Source organism: Leucopleurus acutus, assembly GCF_964270905.1.
Source record: "Leucopleurus acutus genome assembly, chromosome: 10".
Classification (NCBI taxonomy): domain Eukaryota; kingdom Metazoa; phylum Chordata; class Mammalia; order Artiodactyla; family Delphinidae; genus Leucopleurus; species Leucopleurus acutus.
This window is the reverse complement of record NC_139153.1, coordinates 1,727,157-1,744,932: the sequence shown is the minus strand read 5'-3', so window position 1 is coordinate 1,744,932 and position 17,776 is coordinate 1,727,157. Positions and strand designations below refer to the sequence as shown.

Below are 17,776 nucleotides of genomic sequence, written 5' to 3'. Positions count from 1 at the left end.
AAGGCCCGGGAGATAGGCATTATCGATCTGTTTTACAAACGAGAGGTCTATTTCTAGTTCCCTCTGTGAAGTTTTAGACCCCCTTCACTGGCTCTGTTCTATTTCTGTCCCCGCTACACACTGTTCACGCTGTGGGAGCCCTGCCAGGGAGGAGGAACCAAGTCCTCCGGCAGCTGGGTTTGGACTCTGCAGAGCCCGGCGTGCTCCCGCTCTCGTTATGGGGAAGGGGTCCAAGCCAGCCTCACAGTCCCACCCGCAGGCCTGGTGACACATGCGCTGGGTTTTTTGTTTGTTTGTATTTTTTAAGGCTGCGTTGGGTCTTCGTTGCTGCGCGTGGGCTTTCTCTGGTCGAGTTGCGGTGAGCGGGGGCTACTCTTCACTGCAGAGCACTGGTTTCTCATTGGGGTGGCTTCTCTTGTTGTGGAGCACGGGCTCTAGGCACACGGGCTCAGTTGCTCCGCGGCATGTGGGATCCTCCCGGACCAGGGCTCGAACCCGTGTCCCCTGCATCGGCAGGCGGATTCTCAACCACTGCGCCACCAGGGAAGCCCCAGGGGAATTTTTTTACGTCATAAAACGTGGCAGTAACGAGCGTGGTGGATGTGGATGCTGCCGTGTCCATCTAGTTTTCTGAGCGGGACGCCTTGGAAATAAGCAAGTGCAGCCCCTGAAGAGGCGGGAGGAGCCCCTCGCGCCCCCTGCATTGGGGACGTTATGAGGGTCAGCGGGCTGGTGCCCACAAAGCCTGCCGCTTCCTGGGTCAGGTGACCCCACCTGAGCTGCGGCCTGCTGGCGCAAACATCTACTGTGTCCCTCCGACCAAAAATCTCCTCCAAGAAATCCTTGGGGTTTTTTTTTTGTTTGTTTTTTCCTAATAAAATAAAATAATAAAAGGAGCAGAACATCTCTTCAGCTGGGCAGTCAGTTCTTCCTTTGATGAGTCAGCATGTCTGGGAGAAGGGTGAGCAGGAAGGAGGCTGACGTTTTCTCCTTCAGCCAGGCCAGGCCGAGTGTTTTACGTTGGTCCCCTTAGTTCTCCCGACGGCCGTGTGCCCACCCTGCAGGTGTGCAGACGGAGGTGGGAGCGGGTCTCAGCCGAGGCCGAAGTCCTGTAGGAAATAGGTGGGGAGGAGTTCTTTGCATCCCAGCACCGGTCTCTGTCTTCGAAGCGCGTGAGGCTGCTGGCCCGTTTCCCGCCCACCCTTCCAGGGGCCTCTGCAGAGTGTGGGTCCATGAATGGGCTCGCTGTCCAGCGGGTGAGTGAGGCAGAGCCCACGACAGGGGCTGCAGAGCCCCTCAGCGTATTTTCACATACCTTCTCTCATCTCATCTCCAACCCCATCGAGGAGGCACCAGTGCCCCCGTTTCACAGGTGGAGAAACCGAGGCCCACAGAGGTGCAGGAGCCAGCTCACGGGGGCTGCAGCGTGAACCGGCCTCCAGGCTGCAAGTAGGACCCCCCTGTGCCGTCGGAGAAACATCCTCACCGAGGACAGTGCCAGGCAGGACCCAGAGCCTTCCACACCTGTTTTCTTGTTTACCTTGTGATTCCTCTGTGGTCAGTGGTTTTAGGATTGTCCCCCTTTTACAGCTGAGAAAACTGAGCCCCAGAGAGGTCAGTCACTTAAACAATGAACAAGCAGAGGAATAAAGAGAATCGGTTATTTGATGGAGGGCGAGTTCCGCTTTGTCAAACCCAGGCACAGGTAGAGCGGCTGGCTTGTAAATGCCGAGGAGCTCCGCAGCGTGCTCATCTCAGGGGCGGCACGTGCTTTACTGGGAGCTGCCCCGCCTCCCAGGCTGGGTGCCAGGCAGGCCATCTGCTCCCGGGGCCGGGCCGACAGTCGCCCTCTCCCGGAATGGGAGCGACGGGCTCCCGACTGGCTGCAGCCGGCGAAGAAGTTCCAGGAAGAAGATCCTCGCCAGCGTCTTCTGGAGCCTCGTTCCCGCCGCTGCGGGTGTTGCCTTGTCTGCATAAACGGCCTCGCCGACGTTCCGCTGCCGTCCTTTGTCGGGGATGCAAACACGAGGGGAGGAAGGAGGGAGGGGATCGCCTTCCCTGGCACCTGCTGGGGGCCTGGCCACGCGGGTTCCTCGGCGGACGTCGTCCCCTGCCTCCCTGCTCTGTTGTCCACAGCAGCTCCGGGGGCTTCAGGAAGTCAGATCGGGTCACTGCCCTGCTCGGTCCCACCCTCTGCATGCAGAACCCCCGGCTCTTCGCAGCAACGTCCACATGGGAGGCCTTCTCTCTGGGCCTGGGGTGGGCAGGACCCTGCAAAGGACAGCTGTCATTCCCACCACGCCTGTCTCTTTCTCGGCCTGCCTTCCCGGCCGCTCCCTCCAGGGCGGATCAGGCTCCCTGCAGCCCCCCTGTGTGTTCACGGTGCTTCTCACAGCACACGCTGACACTTGTGTTCTCTGCTGAGGCCTGTCTTTCCCACTGGACTGTCAGCTGTGTGAGGGCAGGGGCAGTGCTGTTCGTCCGTCTCGTGTCCCTGGGGCCTGGCACGTGGTTAAGCCTTGAGTCAGTATTTCTGGGTGATCTCAGTCAAAGGACTGCCGTTGCTGCCATCCTGTGAGTGGCTAGGGGCCTTGCCCGGGGTCACGAGCGGCAATGCCGGGAATCAAACCAAGTTGTCCTGGCTTCAGACGTTGCTCCCTGTTCACAGCCTTGAGTGAGGCTGGTGTTTATTTACTTGGCATGCTGGTTCCACAGTGCTGTTTCCCAGAGCTGAAATGTAATCACGGGGTCTCGTGAAACCCCAAAGGAGCAATGCCAAGTGACGGCCAGCATGCAGTGGTGAATGTGCTGGGGGGGGGTTCCCTTTTCCCCAGAGACACAGCGTAAGCACGCAGCTCGGGAAATGGCTGGATGTTCCCGTGGCAGCGAGGTAGGGACCTGGGAGGGGCTGGGGCCCGGCCTCAGGTTTAGATCGCAGGACGGGACAGTGAGCAGGGGCTCCACCTACAGCAGGCCTGGGGGTGGGGGAGGCAGGAAGGTCTCCTGACGGGTGGGTGGGGCGAGGCAGAGGGACACCCCGGGCATGAGGTCTGAGCCTGTGGGATGCGGTGGGCGGAGGGATCCAGGCTCCAGGGGTCTTGCAGCCTGTCAGCACATCCTTCCTAAGCTCCTGTGTGTGCCGGCCTGTTCCTCAGCTGAGAACTTGGGCATAAATGAGATCAGTGAGACCTCTGCTCTGGAGAGTACGTGCCGGCCAGGGGTCGGGGAGGCAAAGCAAGGCGTGGCCGTGGACCGGTGATTCAGACGGTGTCGCGTGCCGAAGGGACCCTTCACCTGAGGTGGTCGGAAAAGGCCTGAGACCCAAGCGACAGTCCAAGCACAGTCAGAAAAGAGGGGTCCCCAGAGAGGCCTCGGTTGGCGCAGGGGTTCCGTGCCGGCGCCCACCTGCCTGGCTCTCGGGAGTCGACTGTGTACACCTCTCCCCAGCACCGTGTCCAGTGGTGTCACGTTAATAACTTGAAATCCGCTGTGCTGAGAGCATTTACACCGTGGAAACTGCAAACCCTACAGATGAGGACCACTCCCTACGGTTATTAAACATTTAGCAGTGCACCCCGATCTGCTCATCTGAGCGCCAGGAAGAAGGGTAGCCCTCGGCCAAGGGGAGAAGGGAGATGAGGGCGTGATCACAGGGCCTGTAGCTTCTCTCTGACGCAGCGAGAAGTCTCATGTGACTGGATCTTCACTTTGCTAGACGCATTCTACAAAATAAAGGCTCAGGTCCAGGGAGCAGGGAAGTGTGGGGAGCAGGAGGGCAGACTGATGTTTCAGAATTGGGGTCCAGGTGAGAGCTGAAACTAGCAACTAAGGGGAACCCACTTAATGGCAGCAGCAGCTTAGGACCAGTCGAGGCCAGTGCCGGAGGGCGTGTCTGTGGAGAAGCCTGGCCTGGGTCTGGGGGAGGCGAGCGTGCAGGTGCTGCCCATCTGTGCGGGGGTGTGTGTGCGTGTGTGTGTGTGTGTGTGTGTGTGTGTGTGCGCGGGTGTGTGTGTGTGTGTGTGTGGCGGCAGCATGCCTCAGAAGCCTCTACAGCGATCCAGGTAAGCCTGTGGTTTACCCAGCATGTCCCTCCGGGAGATAAGTGGCCCCAAAAGTCTCCATGCCAGAAGGGCTGCTTTCTCGCCACTGGGGATCCCACGTGGCGTCTGAGCAGCATCGTTGGCCGCGCTGCACGTGGTGACAGGTGCTTCTCTGCCTCGGCCACACAGCGGAACCTCTGGGGCGCTCTCCCACCCAGACCAGTTAACCAGAGCAGCTTCCGGGGGTGGGACACAGCCTTGGCACTTTGGAAGGCTCTGCAGGTGATTTCAGGTGTGGCCCAAGTTGAGAACCGCTGGGGGAGAAGTTGTTCCTGTACAGTAAGAGCACCCGTTCTCCCACACGTCGTGTCCAGGCTGGGTTCTGTTAACAGACAGTTCCAGGCACGGTGGCAGTGATGCCGTGTGCCGCTCCTGTGGATGCAAACTGAGACCCTGAAGTCCTCCTCCACCCTGGGTCCTGACCGCAGGGAGAGGCTGGCTGTCACGTGACCCGGCTTGTCTGTCCGCGTTAGCTGTGGGCTGAATTCATCCAGCAGCTGCCACGTTCCCCAAGGATGTTAAAGTGCTTGAGCTGCCCCTTCTGGGAGCACAGCCCCTTGTGCCGACGGCAGATGATGGCTCTTTAGAGGTTCCAGCCATGCTTCTGGGTAGCTGAGGGACATCCCATCAGCCGACCCCGGAAGTGTCAGGTGGGCAGGTGTAATCTGCCCAGATTGACGTCTGAGCAAGCAGAGGTAGCTGGACATTCCGTGGAGCAGTGAAGAGGGGGTGAGATGTCTGCTGTATTTTAGGAAAAGGGCAGGGAGGACAGACGCAGAAGGAAACTGAGGTTAGTGCTGGGGCTTTGTGTGCTGCTCAGAGAATAAAATGCGGGGCGCAGAGGGGAGCTGCAGAGAGAACGCAGGAGTCTGCTCGCTCACCACATATGTGCCAGTGCCACTAGGCTGGGGCAGCTCTGGGATTCTGCCAGCAGCAAGGTGGACAAGGCTTCTGGCCTCTTGAGCTGACCTCGAAGTGGAGGAGAGAGCCAGGAACCGAGTGAGCAAGTGAATAGCAAAGCAGTGGCAAACTGTGACGTGCAGTGAGGGCCCAGTGCAAACAAGGACAAACTGTGACGTGCAGTGAGGGCCCAGTGCAAACAAGGGCAAATGTGACGTGCAGTGAGGGCCCAGTGCAAACAAGGGCAAACTGTGACGTGCAGTGAGGGCCCAGTGCAAACAAGGGCAAATGTGACGTGCAGTGAGGGCCCAGTGCAAACAAGGGCAAATGTGACGTGCAGTGAGGGCCCAGTGCAAACAAGGGCAAATGTGACGTGCAGTGAGGGCCCAGTGCAAACAAGGGCAAATGTGACGTGCAGTGAGGGCCCAGTGCAAACAAGGGCAAATGTGACGTGCAGTGAGGGCCCAGTGCAAACAAGGGCAAATGTGACGTGCAGTGAGGGCCCAGTGCAAACAAGGGCAAATGTGACGTGCAGTGAGGGCCCAGTGCAAACAAGGGCAAATGTGACGTGCAGTGAGGGCCCAGTGCAAACAAGGGCAAATGTGACGTGCAGTGAGGGCCCAGTGCAAACAAGGGCAAACTGTGACGTGCAGTGAGGGCCCAGTGCAAACAAGGGCAAATGTGACGTGCAGTGAGGGCCCAGTGCAAACAAGGGCAAACTGTGACGTGCAGTGAGGGCCCAGTGCAAACAAGGGCAAATGTGACGTGCAGTGAGGGCCCAGTGCAAACAAGGGCAAATGTGACGTGCAGTGAGGGCCCAGTGCAAACAAGGGCAAATGTGACGTGCAGTGAGGGCCCAGTGCAAACAAGGGCAAATGTGACGTGCAGTGAGGGCCCAGTGCAAACAAGGGCAAATGTGACGTGCAGTGAGGGCCCAGTGCAAACAAGGGCAAATGTGACGTGCAGTGAGGGCCCAGTGCAAACAAGGGCAAATGTGACGTGCAGTGAGGGCCCAGTGCAAACAAGGGCAAATGTGACGTGCAGTGAGGGCCCAGTGCAAACAAGGGCAAATGTGACGTGCAGTGAGGGCCCAGTGCAAACAAGGGCAAATGTGACGTGCAGTGAGGGCCCAGTGCAAACAAGGACAAACTGTGACGTGCAGTGAGGGCCCAGTGCAAACAAGGACAAATGTGACGTGCAGTGAGGGCCCAGTGCAAACAAGGGCAAATGTGACGTGCAGTGAGGGCCCAGTGCAAACAAGGACAAATGTGACGTGCAGTGAGGGCCCAGTGCAAACAAGGACAAACTGTGACGTGCAGTGAGGGCCCAGTGCAAACAAGGGCAAATGTGACGTGCAGTGAGGGCCCAGTGCAAACAAGGACAAACTGTGACGTGCAGTGAGGGCCCAGTGCAAACAAGGACAAACTGTGACGTGCAGTGAGGGCCCAGTGCAAACAAGGACAAACTGTGACGTGCAGTGAGGGCCCAGTGCAAACAAGGACAAACTGTGACGTGCAGTGAGGGCCCAGTGCAAACAAGGACAAACTGTGACGTGCAGTGAGGGCCCAGTGCAAACAAGGGCAAATGTGACGTGCAGTGAGGGCCCAGTGCAAACAAGGACAAACTGTGACGTGCAGTGAGGGCCCAGTGCAAACAAGGGCAAACTGTGACGTGCAGTGAGGGCCCAGTGCAAACAAGGACAAACTGTGACGTGCAGTGAGGGCCCAGTGCAAACAAGGACAAACTGTGACGTGCAGTGAGGGCCCAGTGCAAACAAGGACAAATGTGACGTGCAGTGAGGGCCCAGTGCAAACAAGGGCAAATGTGACGTGCAGTGAGGGCCCAGTGCAAACAAGGACAAACTGTGACGTGCAGTGAGGGCCCAGTGCAAACAAGGGCAAACTGTGACGTGCAGTGAGGGCCCAGTGTAAACAAGGACAAATGTGACGTGCAGTGAGGGCCCAGTGCAAACAAGGACAAACTGTGACGTGCAGTGAGGGCCCAGTGCAAACAAGGACAAATGTGACGTGCAGTGAGGGCCCAGTGCAAACAAGGACAAACTGTGACGTGCAGTGAGGGCCCAGTGCAAACAAGGGCAAACTGTGATGTGTAGTGAGGGCCCAGTGTAGGTCAGAAAGGTCAGAGGGACAGGGGCCGCTCCAGGAGACGTCTTCCATGAGTCCCAGGCACGAGGAGCAGCCATGGGAGGTCTGGGGGAGGGTGCTCCGGGGAGACGCGCCAAAGACCCTGAGGTGGGAAGAGCCGGTGCTGCTGAAGAATGGCCGGAAGCTCCTCGTGAGGACGGGCGGTGAGCGGGAAGGGGCCGAGGAGTGGTGAGACAGGAAGGGACAGGACGACCTGTACTCTGGGCCTGCTGGTTGCCCGCTGGAGACCTGGAAGCCGGGTGGTGACATGCTCTGCTCCACATTTTACCCGCTTGTTGTGTGACCTCTGGTTTTCACTCTCAGCTGTAAAGAAGGTAAGGGTAGGATGATTATGAGGGTTAGAAACCTGTATGTGGACTTAGCGGAGGAACTGTCACATGGGAAATGCTCAGTGAAAGGGCAGCTGCTGTCCTCCCCCTCCTGCCCCCTCTCCCTCCCCCTCGTCTTTATGGGCGTGGCTCACAGGAGTTCCTCCCTTGCCTGAAGGGGACTCTAGCCTCCCTGGGCCGCATGCTGAGTCCTAGACTGGGCAGTTGTATATTCAAGAATCTGAGTGCCCTCCTGTAACCCTCCACTGCCGGGTCACTCTGGGGTGAGCCGCGGCGTGATGGGGGCTGCTGTGTGTGTCCGCAGGTGGGCTCACCACATGGAAGGCTTTCGGCGGCTGGGGGACTGGGCGCCCAGCCAGGCTCTGCTTCCAGGCCTGAGGCTTCCACCGCACAGATCTTGGGTGCGAGATACCGTGTTTATTTCAGAACGTCACAGCCTCTTCCTTCCTTCCTTCCTTCCTTCATTCAAACCGCATTTGCAGAGTGCCAGCTGTAGCTCAAAACCGTGCCAGCCACAAAGAGGCAGCAAGAGGGAGAGAGGGAGAGAGAGAGTGAGTCAGTGTGTCCTCAAGGAGGTTACAGCCAGCGGGGAGGGCAGCAAGCCGCTTGGCCCCTGCTGGGAAGAGGGTGTGGAGCCCAGAGGAAGCTGTGGAATCTCCCTCAGAGGAGGGGCCCTGAGTGGGGCCTGGAAGGGAGGGAGGAGGGAGCCAGGTGGGCAAAGGGGGGAAGGGAAGAAAAGGTGCACACGGAGCACAAACTCCAGCAGCTGGGGGCAAGCACGTGCGAATGGAGTTATCCGCACGACAGTGGGAAGAGCTGTCTGTCGGCACAAGTGACAGAAGACCCAGTGCCTGCACGGCACAGCCAGGAGCAGGGCTGGGAGCGTGCTGGCTTCAGGTCTGGCTGGGTTCAGGGCCCAGACAACACCGTTAGGACTGGGTTCCCCCTACGTGCCTCTCCTCTCTTGGGTTGACCTGTCCTCTAGGGTCGGCTCCTCCTGGACCCATTCGCTTGGCTGGAGCCACTTGAGCCAGTGACTGCGGCTGCGACCCTGGTGCCCCGATTGGCTCAGGTCTGGCCCCTTGGGTGGGGCCGATGGAGGACCCGCCATACGCCAGCACCTGCAGAAGTGAGCTCCCGGGACTGCCTCAGCCCCCGACTGGAGACACTGTTGTGGTGACTGTTCTGTAGGAACCGGCTCCATTCTGGGTGACCCTGAAGCCCATGTTTTAACAGCGTGCCCTCTCACTTAGACCTGTGATTAGTGTTTGACTCTCCGCTGATGTTGCGGGGGCCCTGCCCCGCCCTGGACACGGCCTCCATGGCCTGCGCCTTCCTAACAGCCGTCTCTCATCCCTGCAGGGCCCTGGTCTTTGTTTCCCACGGAGCGGGGGAGCACTGTGGCCGCTACGACGAGCTGGCTCGGATGCTGGTGGGACTGGAACTGCTGGTGTTCGCCCACGACCATGGTGAGTAGCCCGGGGCTGAGCCCCCGCTCTGGGGCGCCCCCTTCCAGTCCTCCCTCCTCCTCAGTTTTCCACTTCTGATTCATGCACTGAAACTGGGAAAAGACGTTCTCCACGGGATGTTTGTAAGTAAAAAATGTGCAGTTATGTAAACAAAAAATGTGTCTGACCAGCAGTTTCTGTTGAGTCTGGGATTGAATGCAGGCTGATTAGAAAAGCCACTCCACTCCACTGAAAAGCCCCAAAGTCGGGATGTGTTTGTGTAAGAACTTGCCGCAGGCCAAGTCACCCTCTCTCACGTTTATAAAGCTCTCTCTGCACAGAACGGGCCCTGGTTTCCCCCACAGGACTTCAGACAATGCCATGCTCTCAGTGCGAGTGCCGTACACAGCCCAGTGCGGCCTCAGGATGCTTCCAAAGCATTCAGACCAGGAGAACAGTAAGGGTCTCAAGGGCCGTGTGGTCATGAGAAGACCCCGAACACGGGCACATTCACAAGCACATACAGATGCACGCACGCATGTACACACACGTCCCCAGGCCAAGTCTTTGATTCTTCATCAGTAGCAAAATCCATAGTAACCATCAGAATTTGTTGCCTAAATCAGTATGTAGTTCCTTAATCGTTTGGGTGACCTTCTCTGTGGCTGGGAAGGCTCCCAGTCGAGATCTTTCTTTGTCTAACAGTCTTAAGAATGAAGAGTTCCTTGTGACGGACCATGGTGATTTCTCACTGCTTCAATGTAGAAAGCTATCATCCCGGCCCAGATCCAGAAACGTTGCTTCCGTTTTATCTGATAGGGAAATAATTAAGTGAAAAGAGGGGCAGGGGCGAAGTGACAGGCCTGGGAGTCCTTGCGACAGGAGGGAAAGCTTGCCTGGGGCGTTTTGTATATAAGGAACTGCAGTTTGGTCTACCAAGAGCCCTTTTCAGCCAGATATGTGCAGGGGTCCTCATAACTGAGAATATTGGCTCAATTCTTTCTTACTATGGTCATAATGTGCTGTAGTGCTTTGCAAACAGTCCCAGTGATATTTGTCAGACTGAGAGAGAATATTCGAGGATTATCCTGATTTTCACTGTGGGACTGTCGTTATTTACTTTGACACCTTCTACACCGTAAGGCCCATGATAGGAATGACTTTTTTCCTATCGCATTTGTCTCTGTTAACGTTTGTTGAAGTGAGCTGAACAGCATGGGGGCATTCTGAAAGAAAAGAACGTTTGTACTGTGCAAACGCGAAACACCTCCAACGGAATTTTAAGTTGCCTGCTTTTAATCTTGAGGTCAGCTACCCTCTTATCAGCTGCCTTTGGCCAAATCTGGGGGGGAGTAACTGTCGTGCCTGTTTTTGTTGTCTGGCCGTGGAAGTTAGAGAAACAATTTGAAAAGCCTTCTCTTTTAGGCTGAAGAGAGAAGAGAAGCAGCCTGCCTTTTGATGCTTCCAAGTTACCGTCCAGGTCTGAGGCCTGGCTCTGTGACATTCCGAATATAGCTCAAAGCTGGTTGTTTGCGTTCACCTGTTTTAAGTTCCTTGATTGATCAGTTTCTTCCAGTGACTCATGGGAAATCTCTCTGGCAAGTGCCTGTGGGAGGTGTTTTATTCAAGAAATGAACCCAGCGTGACTTTGGTTGTCTAGAGATGAGTGTGGCCGTGGCTTCCTTAGTGGGAGAAAGCGGGTGCTGGGCTGCCTTTGTGGGGTCTTGTGCCGGCTGGGGAAGCAGACACTGGTGGTTACGCCCTGTGCCTGGTGGCTTCTCGCAGAGGTGTGGAGGGGAGCGTGGGGCGTGGAGGGGCTTGAGCCCAGGCCTGCTGGTTCTGCAGCCCAGCCTCCCTTTAGCACACCACACATGACTTGGTGTTCACACAGGCATGAAGCCTACAGAGAGGTGCTTCACTCTTTCCCGCATAGCTTTTAAATTTAAACAAAACCTCTGTGGGGAAGATGTCAGGGCATTTATGGGGCCAATTGGAGGGATACAAAGATTAAAAACACAGAGCAAAAACACCTCTCAAGGCCCCAGGGCCTCGCCAGTGCCAGGCTGGCCGAAACCTCCCCGTTTCCAGTCCTGCTGTCGGTTGTCATCTGCACTCCTGTGCTTCTGGGGGGACCTGCCCCCCAGATGACAGAAGGGCCGCGACGCAGACACACCTGGGGCCGGGTGTCTACTGGACTGCAATTCCAGCCGTGGGCCTTAGACGCCTAACCATTCTGAGCCTTAGTTTTTTCATCTACCAAGCGGGCCAGACAGTGCAGTGCTAGAATAAAATAAGGCATACGGGGGCCCAGGGGAGGGTGGTGCCTCTTCCCCTTCACTCTGCCAGCTCCTAGACCCCCTCCAGCCCCAACGGGGGACACCGAGGCTGGGAGCCGGGGTGCCGGCTTCCTGGGTCCCCTGCCCGGCTGCAGAGGCTGCGGTGAAGATCGGCTGAGGATAGATGGAAGGTGCTTCACAAAGTAAACAGACACCAAGGGCGGTTTCGTGGCTGTTTCTATAACACAGTCTGTAGAGACGCGGGTGTCTACAGATCCTGTGCTAACTTGATTTTAAGTTAAATCTCCTTTCTCAGCTGTGCTCCAGTAAGAAACCTGGAGACGCTGGGTTGGGCGGTCTGGCTGGCAGCCTGGTGTGCACAGCAAGGTGCTCAATTAGCATCCCGCTTACCTTTGTTTTCTATTTTTTTTTTTTTCCCCCGGTACGCGGGCCTCTCACTGTTGTGGCCCCTCCCGTCGCGGAGCACAGGCTCCGGACGCGCAGGCTCAGCGGCCATGGCTCACGGGCCCAGCCGCTCCGCGGCATGTGGGATCTTCCCAGACCGGGGCACGAACCCGTGTCCCCTGCATCGGCAGGCGGACTCTCAACCACTGCGCCACCAGGGAAGCCCCTTTGTTTTCTGTTTGACCTTAGAATTTTACAGGATGGCCTCCTGGGCCTGCAGGGCTTTGCCAGAAATGAGAATTATATTCCTGCCCTTTACTGAGTGCCACCTGCATGCCAGGCTCTGACCAAGGCCCTTGTCGTGCATTATTTCCTACCCCTCGTAACAGTTAGTCAGAGGTGAGGGTCTGAGGCTCTCCTTGTCCACCAGAGCACACGTACCGGTCGGGGGCTGTTTGACTGCATCAGACCCCTGACCTCGCTAGCTTAACAAACAAAGGTTTATTTTTCTCCCGTGACATGAGAAGGCCGAGGCGGCTTCGGGACACCGCTGTGCCATCCACGCCCAAGGCTCCCTCTGTAGCTTTGCTCAGCTGTTCTCACTGCATGGCTTTCATGCCCACGGGTACCGGCTCCAGCTCCCGGGCTCAGCAGGAGGCAGTACAGAGCTCCCCGTCGTGTTGCAGCTACACCGCAGGTTCCAGGACAGCATCACACGGCCAAGCCCAGCTGCAAGGGAGGCAGGAGATCTAACTTGTTTGCTGCGTGTTTGCTGGTTCGGGCAAAACAGGGCCTGGTTGCTAAGAAAGGCACCCAGGATGGACGCTGAAGCACCGTCTCCTCTGACAGCCGTGCTTCCAGGCGTGTTCTTTAAGAGAGCGTCTCTCATCCGTTTCTGCTTTATATATTTTCTGAGTTATGCTTAGCTCACAGTGTCACCTTTCTGTGTGCTTTCAGAAGGTTTAGATGTGAAGGTTATTATTAGGATCATACGTATGTAGCGGTGAAGGTTGCTAATCGTGCATTAACCTTGGGTCAGGTCCTGTACAAGGAGCAATGCACGGACACAGGCGCTGGCATCCTGATGGCCGAGGGACCTGTCCCGCCAGCCCCCTTAAGCAGCCCCGTGAAGCGCTCAGCTTTGTCCTAGTACTTGTACCCTGAGGGGTACCTCTTCCTTCTGTTGGAGGCAACGGAAACTGACTTACGGTGTCGTGTGCTCGCTTCTCCCTCAGCCCCACAGCCTTCTTGCTGTGCAGCCCAGGCCTGAGCAGAGAGTAGAGGCATCACCAGTGTTTGCTGAATGAACGAAGGAGTGTATGACCCGGCATAGATCAGACCAGAGATGCTATGAATATCAGCAAATACTCACATGAAAGTGTCAGCGTCAGCAGGGTGGAGAGGACCCAGCAGAGGGACCAGGACTCGGTCTGGTGGCTAAGGCTGGGGCAGGGCTGCTGTCGACTGGAGCTGGGGCAGAGGAGCCTCGAGGCCTATAACTCAGGTGCTCGAGGCAGGCTTGGCCACCCAGCGGCGCGCGGCTTCCCAAAGCCTGGCAGGTTGGCGAGGTTCTGGGTCTTGTCGGCTGAGTAGAGGAGCCTGAGGGGAGAAGAAAGGGTGTAGAGGAGGGGCCCATAGCTGAGAGCCATGGTCCTCTCCGGGGAGGCCCCTGAAACACTGCGGTAGGGTTCTTGAAAAATACCGATGCTGGGGCCCCTCACTCCACAGAGACTCTGATCTCTCGGGACTTTGGTGTGGCCGTGGTGTCAAGACCTTTGAAATCCCCCAGGTGAGTCTAACGAGTAGTTGAGGTTGAGAACCACCGTTCCAGGCAGAGGAGGCCGTACGGTACTGGCAAAACTCAGATGCATGGGATCACATGCTTACGTCCTGTTCAGATGGGACTCCCGGCCCGAGGGTTTAGCTGGATCCTGGAGTCTAGCCCCAGGAGCGGAGGGGGAGCCAGCCCCTGGCCTGTGAAGCTCAGGGCTCTGTGGTAAGACCCTGTGGGCGCTCGGGAAGGACGCTAAGCAGGGAGTAACCCCCGGCGAGATGGGATCCAGGGCAGGGCCAGCGCGGGAGGGGGCGGCAGGCAGAGTTGGGGGAGCTTCCGCGCGGTCTGAGCAGGCGGAGAACCAGGGGTGGGAGTTTCTGTGCTGTTCGAAATACAGCACCGAGGAAGCCCGGCCTCTCGTTCACGCCGTCCTGGTCACCAGCTGCTCACGGTGACTCACTGGAAACCCCTTGGAGCAGTGGTATGAGCAGGGGAGAGGGGCCGGAGAGGCGGGCAGCCTCCAGTCCCACCTGCCGCTGGGGCGGGAGTGCTGGGAGGCCGTGGGCGGCGGGAGCCCTTCCGTCTCCAGCACAGCAGCTCCAGGCCCTTCCCATGAGCAGCCTCCTGACTCTGCACCGTGGTGCATTCAGAGTTACATTGGTGGGGCCCGAGTTGCCCTCTCTTTATTTACGGAGTATAAAAGAACCATTCCTAACTGATTAACAGTGAGGTAATTATCTGCAAATATTTGAGGGAAAGTGTTAAAGGCAGTTTGTATGTGTCTTATTTATTTTTTAACTTTTTAAAAAAACTCAGACAGGGCTGGGGTGTATGTGAGAAGAGGAAGCTCTGGGGGAGTGTCTGTGGGCGGCAGTTAAGCCTGACTCTCTTTGGTGGGAGCCCTGCCCAGTCAGAAGAAGAGTATTCAGGAAATTCAGGGGAGAAGAAGCTACCTGTGTGTTTTCCACACAGGGAGAGTTTTGAGTCAAGGCCCCTTGCGGGATCTAGTCTATAATTGCTGTCAGTTACAGTCATATGTTCTGTTTCCAGTGTTTGAAAACTGTGTACATTTTCTTGCTGTAGTAAACATGAGAGTGAAATGGATGGCACGGGGCCCCACCCGCAGTGGGTGCAGGCGTCAGACGCAGAAGGCAGGCCCCGGCCGCCTCTGGGTCCCTTCCAGGCCTTCGTGGTCCCTCCTCCTTGCCCTTCTGTATTCACGTTACACATCCCCAGACCTGCCAGCTTGGATATCCGTCTCTGACATGGGATTGTTTGGGATTGACTCTTTCTTGCGTAAAGCAAAAACCTTCATGAGCCTCCGTTCGCTCATCTGTAAAATGAAGGTGATGGTGACGATAATACTAACAACAGTGAAGTTACCTGTGGCTGAGACAAAGTGAGAGAGATGGGGTTCACACCTGGGGGAAGCCAGGGTCCCGGGAAGGCTGGTGGAAACCCAGACGGCTGGGCCCACCCCCGGATCTTCAGCTTCAATTGGGCAGGTTCCAAGAAGTGGGCCAGGGTCACCACAGGTGTTTCTTGGGTAGAACTTACTTTAAATAAGGTGCAGTGTCGGGAATTCCCTGGCGGTCCAGTGGTTAGGACTCCGCGCTTCCACTGCGTGGTCGGGGAACTAAGATCCTGCATGCCATGTGGTGCGGCCAAAAAAAAAAAATAGTGCAGCGTCAGTGTCGTTAAACTTGGAAGTGGAATATCTGCAGTCAGCAGACTGGGCCTCTCCTGCGGCAGATACAGCCCGGGGACCTCCCTTGTGCAGTCTGTGCTGGGCGTGGGCTGCAGAAATGACACAGACCCGGGTACCTACCTCCAGAGCCTCCCAGGGCAGGGAAGGCGGCAGGTACCCTGGGCCTCTGGTGGAAGTGTCCCTGGGGGTAAAGGGGGACGGGTCTTCCCTGGAGGGTGAGCGTGGGGAGAGGCTTCAGAGTACACGACTCCGGTGACCTTGGACGGGGCACTAAGCCTCCCTGAGACTCCGTTTCCCCACCTGTGACTGAGTCAGAGCATCTGCCTGGTGAGGAAACATGATGTGGTAGCTGCCGGGCGCGTATCAATATCAGTAGATATCGGCGCTGCCCCCCGCCCACCCCCAGACCCCTGCTCTCTGCGTCCCCAGACGCAGTCTTCAAGAAGAGGACCTCGTCCCTCTCCCTGCAGACTAGGGGCGTGCTTCCCATCTCCTCTGAAGCAAGGGGCTCACACTCCCCATTTTATTTAAGCCGAACTCCATGTCACCCTCGACGGGACCTCTATAGGGATGTCCCTGTCACCGAGCACCCTCTTTATCACCATCTGGGGGCATCCGTTTATCGTGTCCGTTCTTTACCCACTACTGATTCCATTTTTAAAGACATTTAGGGGACTTCCCTGGCGGTCCAGTGGTTAAGACTTCGCATTCCAGTGCCACGAGTGCGGGTTCGATCCCTGTTCAGGGAGCTAATAAGATCCCACATGCCTCACGGCCAAAAAACCAAAACAAGATAGAAGCAATATTGTAATAAATTCAATAAAGCCTTTAAAAATGGTCCACATCAAAAAAAATTTTTTTAAAACAATGAATAAAAATAAAGACATTTAGACAGTGATCGCTGGGGAAGGTGCCCTGATCTATTCACATGTGAAGCAGGTGACAAAAACATGCAGCCCTTTTGAGGGTTAGAGGCAAGTTTTGGTCTGAATCCTGCATCAGGCTCCGCGTGAGGGGCTTTGAGAGCCACGTGGATGCTTCTGGGAGCCCAGTGCCGTCTTTTCTTGTCTCAGGGCAGGAAGTACCTGGTAACTTGTCACCCTGTTACCTTTCTAAAGGAATTTCCTCCAAGGGAGTGTTTGTTCACTCAAAACTACTCGCCTGGCCCCGAGGTGGAAATATTTGAGGCTTTCTGGTAAGGAGAAAACAGTCTCCACTCTCCGTCTCTGGAGGAAGCAGTTTCTGGAGTGTTCAGGTGTGTCATGTGTTGGAGGAGAACAGTCGAATTACCTACATGTGGTGCTGTGCTAAAAAGGAAAAGTGGATAATTCTAGGGAAGGGAGTTCTTCTCAGCACCATGGATTCTTTGTCCACAGGTCAGGAACTGCGAGAAGATGGACCTCATTTTAACGTATATGTAGGTTATATTTGAAAGTAGAGCAAAACATGTACCTTGGCATCTGGAAGACTTGAGTTCAAGTCAGTTCAACCATTTACTTGCTGTGTGACTCTGGACAAGTTACCCAAGCTCCCTGAACCTCAGTGTTCTCATCTACAGCAAGAGAAGGATTAAAGTCTCTACCTACCCCATAGGGTCAGTGAAGGGACCAAGTGAGGTAGTGCATGTAGAGGGCCTGGCCCCCGTGTGGGGACTGGACACCCGACACCCACACAGGCCCCACCCCCTCCAAGTGCAGGTCACTAGGGTAAGGGAAGCAGGGAAGAACGAGACAGCCAGGGCGGGGGGACGGTCCCTGCAGAAATGGCTCCAGGTGAGCTGAGACTTGAATGACAGCTGGGACTCCATCCAGGCAGAGGTGCAGAGGCACAGAGGCCCGGGCAGGACGCGGGCACGGGCTTCCCTGTCACGAGCTAGGCACCACGAGTCAGAGGCGTGTCCTCCTGCATTAAAGGTGAACATCCCAAGCTTTGGGGAGGCAGAGGCCAGGTCACGTAGTAGGAAGGGCATGCGGGTTCCCTGCACCATCCAGGATGCGGACGGTTGAGAAGAGAAGCCATGATCGGGCTGGGTGACCAAAGCCTGGGGCTTGGGGACCATCAGCTGCTCGGGAGGAAGGGAACCTGCTGCTGCCAGAGCCTCACAGACGGCCTGGACCAGGGTGCCGAGCAGGGCCTGGCTGCTTCAAACAGATCAGCTCCTGGGTCTCTACAACCACCGTCAAGCAGCTTGGTGCTGCCCACGTGGCCAAGGGAATTTGGAGGCCTGGGTAGCGTCAGCCACCTCCTAACGTACTGCTTTGTGTGGGCGCTGGACCAGCGTGTGCCCACGGCTGCAGCCTACCCGGCGGCCCGGCCACCTCCAGCACCAGCTGCGGGCCTGCCACTGCCCACCGTCCCGCCGGGTGTCCCTGCCCCGGGTCCCCTCAGTGCTCCTGCAGCACCTTCCAGCAGAGGAAGGTTCTTCTTCACGGTGCCTCTTCGGCTGTCTGTCCACGCGTTGGCCTCTTAGCTCCTCCAGCTTTGGAGGCGGGACTTTTTCTCCTGGTCACTCCCTGAGGGGAGGTGTCATGACTGGGAAATAAGGAAGCTGAGTGGCCCCCTGAGGTCACTGCCCTCCTCTCTCCAGTCGGGGCCCATCCTTGGGGGAGAGACGGGGTCGGGGGAAGGAGGATGCTGGAGGAGACCCCACGGAGGGCAGGGTCATGGGTGC

The 17,776-nt window shown here is 56.9% G+C and overlaps 1 protein-coding gene across 3 annotated transcripts in view; it reads left to right on the top strand.

Moving 5' to 3' along the window:
* The window catches only part of MGLL (monoglyceride lipase), a 107,982-nt gene that overhangs the window by 28,621 nt on the left and 61,585 nt on the right, over window positions 1–17,776 (top strand). For 2 of the 3 annotated variants that reach the window (XM_082847764.1, XM_082847763.1), the window contains exon 3: window positions 8,857–8,963. In XM_082847764.1, coding sequence (XP_082703890.1) covers window positions 8,857–8,963 — 107 coding nt within the window. Of the gene's footprint in view, window positions 1–7,186; window positions 7,309–8,856; window positions 8,964–17,776 lie in introns of those variants that run through there. The other variant, XM_082847765.1, reaches the window with a different exon arrangement.